The sequence below is a fragment of the Eurypyga helias genome, unplaced genomic scaffold, assembly GCF_000690775.1.
Source record: "Eurypyga helias isolate BGI_N326 unplaced genomic scaffold, ASM69077v1 scaffold41196, whole genome shotgun sequence".
Classification (NCBI taxonomy): Eukaryota; Metazoa; Chordata; class Aves; order Eurypygiformes; family Eurypygidae; genus Eurypyga; species Eurypyga helias.
The window spans coordinates 1-8,657 of NW_010258071.1; the positions used below are offsets into that span (position 1 = coordinate 1).

General features: G+C 41.2%; 1 protein-coding gene across 1 annotated transcript in view; it reads right to left on the bottom strand.

Annotated features, from left to right (window-relative positions):
* Nucleotides 1-1,758: 1,758 nt before the first annotated feature.
* LOC104511564 (AT-rich interactive domain-containing protein 4A-like) overlaps nt 1,759-8,657 on the bottom strand; it is a gene marked incomplete at its 3' end in the record, with an annotated part of 30,432 nt that continues 23,533 nt past the window's right edge. Inside the window, exon 11 of the mRNA XM_010154233.1 lies at nt 1,759-1,831. Within this exon, the coding sequence (XP_010152535.1) occupies nt 1,759-1,831 (73 nt within the window). The remainder of the gene's footprint in view (nt 1,832-8,657) is intronic.

Here is an 8,657-nt window from a genome sequence, read left to right on the forward strand (position 1 = left end):
CCTGACACAATCTTTACTTGGGTTATAGTCTAAGAGTGCTTAAGAACTGGGGGGGGGGAGGGGTTGGGCAGGGAATGAAACCAACAGAAAAGCAGAAAGAATCAGGCTACTAGAAAATTTTGAATTAGTTCAGCAGCATAGGGTTTTTTTTTTCCTCAACATATCCTCTTAGTCATAGAATCATGGAACAGTTTAGGTGGGACGGGGCCTTATAGATAATCTGGCTCGGACCTTAAAGATCATCTGGTTCCAACACCCCTGCCATGGGCAGGGACACCTTCCACTAGACCAGGTTGCTCCAAGCCTCATCCAGCTTGGCCTTGAAGACAGTCACAGATGGGGCATCCACAGCTTCTCTGGGCAACCTGTCCCAGTGCCTCCTCACCCTCTCTGGGAAGAATTTCTTCCTGATGTCCAATCTCAATCTCCCCTCATTCAGTTTAAAGCCATTGTCCCTTGTCCTGTCACTCCAGGCCCTTGTAAATGCCCCCCTCCAGCTTTCCTGTAGGCACAAAGGCAGGTTATTCTCCAGAAACACTGGTTATACACAGGAGGCCTCAAAATTACACCGGATGAACTCCAGTAACCTTTACTGTAATTCACAATCCGTTTCTAAACCCATGATAAGCACTGGTAATACCGAGCGGACTTGGAACTGTTCTCTTAGGATTGTGCGGTCTAGAACACACCTCGTTAATAGGGGAGCAGAGCCTCTTTTACTAAGGTAACCTGATTTCCTCCTCTCACCCCCCAATTTAAAAGCCAAGAAAACTTTTGACTTTAATAGGGAAAAAAGAGGTGGAAACATTCAGACACTACACGCACTTTACGTTTTACTCTTCTTGGCTCAGGTTATTTCAAATCCAAGCATATCAGCATCCGCTGTACTATATGCTGCGATGGAAATATCATTCAGGTACTTTTGTCAAGAAAATAGGGAAAAAATTGGAAAGGCAGCAGTCGGACTTGTCATCTCCCTCCAATGTCGTTGCAGGATTAAGACGATTTGAACCAAAATCGCAGGTTCATGAATAAAATTAATAGAACAAATGTACTCTAAAACTCTTTCCAGGTGGGTACATCCTGCTCTCTATACACAGCACATGCACTTCCAATACGTGTCTTATGCCAGCACCTTTAACTATTCCCATTTATAACAGTCTCGCCTAATTCTGTAAAGACAGACATTTACAATATGTTACTTTCTTGTTCTAGCTGCTGGACAAAGTAGAAGCTTTCAAGTTTTCTCTTCAGGTGAGTATCACCGCTACATCTGCGCGTGACTAAGAGAGTTCTGCAAGGAGACTCGAAGATGGCACATCTCCCATCCTCTGCTGGCTGAATTTCACCATCCATGAATAGCCTCCTCAGGTTCCAGCCTGAGATTAACAGCAGCAGAGTTCCGAGCCATGGCTGTCTCAACAAGAAATCAACCAAGAGCACATTTGGCAGGGTTTGTAAACACTAAAAAAAAAAAGTTTTGTGAAAGCAGATCTAAAGCAAAACACCCCAGGGAGGATTTCAGTTTGTGCACTGTGCTTCAAAGGACTGGCAGCAGACCTGTCACGTGTGAAAACGGGTAGAAGTGTTTTCCCCTGCACCAGACTAGCCATTATGCTTTTCCACCGACGTGGGAATATGCTCATAGTAACGTCCATTACATTTAAAAGCATTTTAAAAAGCAATTTGAAAAGCACATTAGACATTAAATTTAAAAAGAAAACCCTAAATATACAAATAAGTAGAATTCAGTGTTACCTCTGTCTTCCATAAACTTGTAAAGCTGTTGGAGGAAGTTGTCCCTCTCTTCAGGATCAAGCTCTTCCTCAGGCTAGGAAAACAAATGCAGTTATAATGAAAACACAAAATATGCAAAGTAACAATTTATTTGTCCAAAAGCCTAACAGCAAGGGCTAACCCCAAACCACTTCCCATTTGGCCCTGCACCCGTATCATGGCAAAACGGGCAGAAAATAAAATTTACTGAGGGGACTGAAGTGCGCAGCTCAGGAGAACAAAAAGAAAATGCAGGTCAGGGAAAGCCTCAATCCATGCCAGAAAGACAGTAAGTGACCCTCAAAATGGAAATACCAATACACTTACCATATTGTTCTAATAGGGAAAAGGTCTGTTATTTACAAGACTGAAGCACTGCATAGGTACTCCAGGGGTTTTGGTTGGTTGTTTAGCTGTTTGTTTGGGTTTTTTGTTTAACTGATCTTCCTCACCCTAACTAGAGCTAACGCCGCGGAACAGTGCTTTCTCCAACCATCCCTGTCCTTGATGCCCCAGACAGCATTCATTTTGTCATTAAGCTCTGATGTCAGCTCATATTTGAAACACTTTCATAGCCACTTCCACAATTCCCTGAACACCTGCTTCCATAACTTACTATTAAAAATCCCTTAGTTTCATCTTTACAACTTAAATCCTCAAAGAGATAAACACGTAGGAACGTTACTTTAAGCAGTTCAGAGGGTAAAATAGAGCTTTTATTTAATTCAGATAGAAACCATGAAAATAAAGTACATTTGTTGGCATCTACATATACTTCATGGAATTCTGAGATGCTAGCAGAGACTGGGGGGAGAAGGGTGGAAGAGGAGGAAAAAAAAAATCAGTCTTTTCCCTGCAATGCTTTACGTGTGCCACCTTCCTCCTGCCAGCCTGGCAATCACAGGGATTTCTGGTAAGGCAGTTTGCACAAGAACACCGCAGCTGTTTTGAGGGGAAAATGTACAGTACGTGTCAAAAAAACCCTTATCATGACATAATTAAAAATAACAGGGAAGTCACAAGCAGTTCCAGAAGGAAACCAGAATAGCAATTTCAATTCCAGTCATCTCTGCATTCTGTAAACTTTAAGCGTCAAAGGCAGGAAGACAGGCAGTGAAATGTAAATGTATATGCTACTGCCTTGTTAACCAGAAAGCAATCTGCCCAGCATCAGAATGAATTTCAGCCCTGCCTGCTTCAGTGAATTTTGAGCTTCTAAACCCAACAGGGATCATCTACACTCAAGCAGAACCAATATCGGTTTCTTATTTCCCTATTTTTTTCTTGGGAAATAATTTGAAGAAATTAAATGAATAATCAAAACACCTGACAGCACCAGAACCATTTGTTCATGCTGCGTATTATAGGGATTATATAAGGAGAAACACTTATCTACAGAAATCTTACGCTCCTCCAGGTTAACAAATGAAATATTGCTATAGAAACCACTGCGCTTTTTTCTCTCCACCTAGACAGCAAACCAGCTCCAAGATCCAGAAATTTCTACCATCTACTGTTATGTTTACTGATTAAAGGCAACACAACTCAAAGTATGCAAGCTAAATATAGCTAAATAGCACTAAACATTCAGAAGTATTTCTGAAGAGTTGAATTCAAACCATTTTCTTTTATGTGGCCATAATGCCAAACCAGAACTGTAGGTCAGAAAAGCAGAAATGTAGGTTAGAAATAGCACCCTTGCAGACAAAATGTTAACCATTTCACTGATACCAAGTATTTCCAACTGAAGAAAAGCAATAAGAAAAGTTAAAAGCTTTAACATACTTACAGACCAGGGGCAGACAGCCTGACTGCAATATTCACCCACCTATGAGAGACATGCTGAATCCTGCACCTACTTCTCCCTGCTGACGGTCTATGAGCTGGGTTGGCACCCCTCGACAGAGTCTGAACTGTGCCGGGCACTAGGGCCAGAGCAGACACCAAATCCTTCTGGGAGGTGACATGAGTAAGGCCTGAATGGCTGTCACCAAGGAATAATTCATGTATCAGCTACTTCAAACCCTTTTTCTGCTGTGAGCCAAAATGAGAAAGACCAACCTTTCATGGATATGATTACTGCAGCATTTGTAATGGGACATAACAGCTTCTGGGCAACCGAATCCTGGGCTGTATCCAGAGCAGTGTGGCCAGCAGGTCGAGGGAGGGGATTCTGCCCCTCTCCTCTGCTCTGGTGAGACCCCACCTGGAGTGCTGCGTCCAGCGGTGGAGCCCTCAATATCAGAAGGATATTCACCACTTGGAGCGAGTCCAGAGGAGGCCACGAAGATGATCAGAGGGCTGGAGCACCTCTCCTATGGGGACAGGCTGAGAGTTGGGCTTGTTCAGCCTGGAGAAGAGAAGGCTCATGAGGTCTCCCCAAGCACCTTCCAGTACCTGAAGGGAGTACAAGGAAGCTGGGGGGGACTTTTTACAAGGGCCTGTAGTGACAGGACAAGGGGTAACGGGTTAGAACTGGATGATCTTTAAGGTCCTTCCCAACCCAACCCACTCCATAATTCTATGACTTCCCAGGAGCGTCTGCTATTCTGAGCCAGAGCTGAGTTTCATTTTAAATACATCAACCATCATCTACACTGCTGTATCAGTACCCAAAGTGAAGAAAACACCTACAAAATGTTGAGGCCACAGCCTGCTACCGCCATCACTGAGTGACTGGAGAGCTAAAGCTCCCAGCGTCTCTTTTCAGCAGGCATCAGGGCAACACCGCTACCCTCCAAAACTCACTTCTACCCAGACACTTCTGCCCCTTTTAGACTGGGCATAAGGAGGTTCACGGTGACAACTGTTCAAAAAACACTGAATAGATTTCTGTCCATTTACATTTATTTCTTTTCCATATACAGATGTTGCAAAAAGGGAGACTGTAACCAAAAAGTTAAGTCCAAGTGAGAGGCAAAACAATATTTTTAAGTGTCAGGAGTTCAAAACCGAGATGTGTCTGTTGTTCATCCAATACCCATAACTAAATGCAACACGAGAAAACTTTTGTTTCAGGGTGAGAGGCTGAATTTCTTTTAAAATTAAAAAAAAAAAAGGAAGAAACCTCCAAGATGCCCTTCTTTGCCTATAATCTTAAAGTTGAAATTTTATGGGTTCAAGATTTTTTACTCCTTTCTGACTAGTAGGTTAGAGAATAGCATAAACAGTAAAGCAATGGACACAGGATCTCTGCGTAAGGGATGTACTCCTTTCCCAACTCAGCTTCTTACTGCCTTCCAAGTAATACTAACAGCATTCAAGTGTTTTGTAAAATTATTTTGAGAATAACAACCAGAAAATAAACATAACAACAACCCACAGAAACGTGTAGAAAACTCGTAACTTGCTTCACTTCATCTGGTTTCAAGCCACTTTATTTACCATCAGTTCTGCCTGTCTTGAGCATGACTGCAAACAAGAACAGAGGTCTGTTATCCCGACGCACCATTCACTCCACATAAAGACGCCGAATCTTCTGTGGATGCTAACCTGTAGTGCTGAGTGGGAACACTAAGGATGAAGCAGTTTATCTCACAAAACAAAGAATGAATCTCGCCTTACAAGCACATCCACCGCAGACCCAATCGATACGGGGCTCTGGTACCAGGAACAGGTCTTTCTTTTATGTTATTAATGGACTGACAATACCATAAACTCTTCTGTGAAATAAATGCAAGCGAAGGGGAAGAAGAGTACGGACAGCACTCGGAGCTCAGAAGAGAATACAACCAAGACAAGCTGCCAGAATTAGAGTCAACGTAATCTTGTTGCTTCAGAGTACTTAAAGGCATTTTTATCCCTCGCACATTTGCTTTCTGACACCAAGTTTGAAGACCAATTAAGGAAATTAAAATAATTAAACCAATTGTAACAAGTTAACAGCCTTACACCACGTGGAGATGAGAGTGGTCTTAAAGTGTTAATTTCTACCAACACGAACCAGGAATTCAACCATCCTCAACAATTACTCACTCTGTAGCTGTGCCTCAGTTTGCACCTTCTTCACTGCTCTTTGAGGAATAGTCTGAGGATGCCTGTTGGCATTAAAGTGTGAGCAAGACAGCCTTTGTCAAGAGCATTTGTGCATGGCGTGATGCAGGCCATGCTTCACAGCCACCTGAACTACAAATGCATGCACGCATGAGAAGGGTGATCACCTTACCAAAATTCAGATTGATACGTATTCTGCACATTACACATCACAGCTGCTTAGTTTTTAATAGATGTCAATAAACCACTTGTTTCTGGAGACCATGCTTCATTAACTTTGATATTACTGTATTTCTGTATTTCATTTTTAGAGTCAGCTTTTTCAGTGTTTCCTTAAAATACACACAGGTTGCATCAGAAATGGATGATTCAGGTATCATTTTATGTGATGTCCCACAGGACTACCTGGAAACAAGAACTACTTTGAAGCAACATGCAAGTATTTTAATAGATGACTACTGATCATCTGTAGGAATTTCAAGCTTCCTAAAGCACGTATGATGTGACTTCATCTACTCCTTCCTTTATGAATTTAGTGCTAAGAAAATACATGGTAGTGACATCATGAGAACCAAAATCCTTGCTGATCTGCAGAATAGGTACACTGGAAAATGCTTCTAGCATCTTCCCAGCTCAACAACCTAAAGCAGCTCTGACCGATGTTTCTAGGTGCCATTGTGATGCAAGAGCCCTCAAAACTTTAAATGAATGCACAATATTAAACATACTACAGGTACATCACTCAGGTGACTGTCAAAGTGAAGACTAGGAGTAAGTTCCTCTAAGCATACACTTGGAGGTGCTATAACCCTTTCTTCAATGCCAGGCATGGAGACCAGCTAGCTAGAATTCTTTTCCGAACACTTCTTGATGTTCAATTAGAGGGGAAAGAAGTGAAATAACAAGGAACTGTTATTAAGGTGACACAGGTGAGTTGGAATAGCCTCTCAAAAATGGTGTTATAACCAATTCTACAGGTAAGAAAAATTCCCTTTTCCAGCTCTTGATATTATAAAAATATACAGGTTTGAAACTTGCAAAATTCAACGTCTACAGAACAAATTCCTTACTTTTACTCTGATCTTACATGAATGTATCTACTAAGAACACGTACTGAAAACATATTTCAAATAACTGCATGTTAGAATCCCGATCCCAAAAGAATCAGAACAGCCTACAGGGAGACTGAGAAGCAAAACCAAATGTTGTCTACATGTCCCCTTGTACAACAGGGAGTATTTGACAATTTAATCCTGAGAAACGAAGAGGTACCATTTCTTCCCTGACAGAAGAACTTAAATACAAGCAAATACAGTAGTAAATATTATCTGATTTTTCATAAAGATCAGGTAATGCTCTAAAAGCTTCTAGTTTTATGTGTAGATACTGGAGTTTACATTTTCTCTTTCCTTTTAGCTGCAGTGCATTCTTTGACTGCCAAATGTACCCTCAGAACACAATTCTGCCATGTTGAAAACTGGAGAACCAAAAGCAATATCCAGATTTTTATCTGGATTCAAACCAATTGCATGATTCTTCAAATTTTCATTTGATAATTTTTTCTTTTTAACAGTACTTCTGGATTTTTTCACTTTCTGTGACACACACAATATCCGTTCTGTTATTCAAGCCTCACCCCGTGAATGAAAAGCAATCCTGACTTGCACCGTATATTGCAATTATTGCCCAAAATCCAACAATTTGAACAATGCTGAGCAACTCAATGTAACACAGTCCCTGTTAAAGTCAATGACAAGCAATTTCCACTTTTTCCTCCGTCATAGTCAACTCTGGACCACACAAGTCAGATACTACTGATGAGAAGCATTAGCATCTCACCACCACCATATCAGTTCCCACTCCTTAACTTACAAAAGACATCAAAAAACAACCATGTAAAGCCTGGAGATCTTGCTGTACCAACTCTTCCATACTCTTAAGATGTCATGGAAGGCAGCACAATTAGACAGACAGTCTCTGTCAAAACAACGTTACAGATTTTAACCCAGCTACTGGAAAAACAGCAGGATCCATTATCATCAGCGACAGTAGGTCTCTCTGCTCCGTTATCATTATAAACGATCCTATTTCAGAAAAATAGGATCCTGTGCATTCCCAGAATTAGACTCTTCTGACTGACTTCAGTCTCTCGTTACACATGAAGTATGTCTGAATCCATCTGACTGATCTAATGAAGGCCTATCATGGCTGGTCAGCAGCTGGCCAGGCCTTGACAGCAAAGCTGCTGTGCACTTCAGAAGATGGGGGGGGGAGGGAGAAGATAATTTTAAAAAAAAAAAAAAAAATCTCCCTCCCCTCTCCAGTACCATAACAATTTGCAGTTCTAAACCGAAACGTCCACTGAGAATATTCTGGCAGAGGATGGACAGAAGCTGTTTTGACCTTGCTTAATAAAGGAGAAACTCTACAAAATACAAATGAAAGATTTGAGTAATTCAACATTCGTAGTTAAATAAACGCAAGGCAATATCATTCACTTGTCGTTTCTCTCTGCAGCCAGCAGTGCTGCCTTGCTAAGGGAAAGGAAAAAAAAGAAATTATGATAAATTGCCTAAATGCTCTCTAATTGTACTATCTAGCATGGCCCACAATTAGAATATGTATAGTAACAGCTGAATCAGGAATTTGATTTTATGGGCCAGAATGACAATTCTGCTCTGACATAATCTAAAAAAATTAGTATCTATCCTCTGCTACACAGCTTCACCATGAAGATGCTCACCTTATTTTTTACATGCCTACTTGTCACCTGCAAATAATGGATTCTACAGCTTCTCCTACTAGCTCATCTACCTGTCTGGAATCCTTTGCTGCACTGCTCTACATTGAGATTATTCTTTAAATATAACCTCTGTTTTACAGGAATG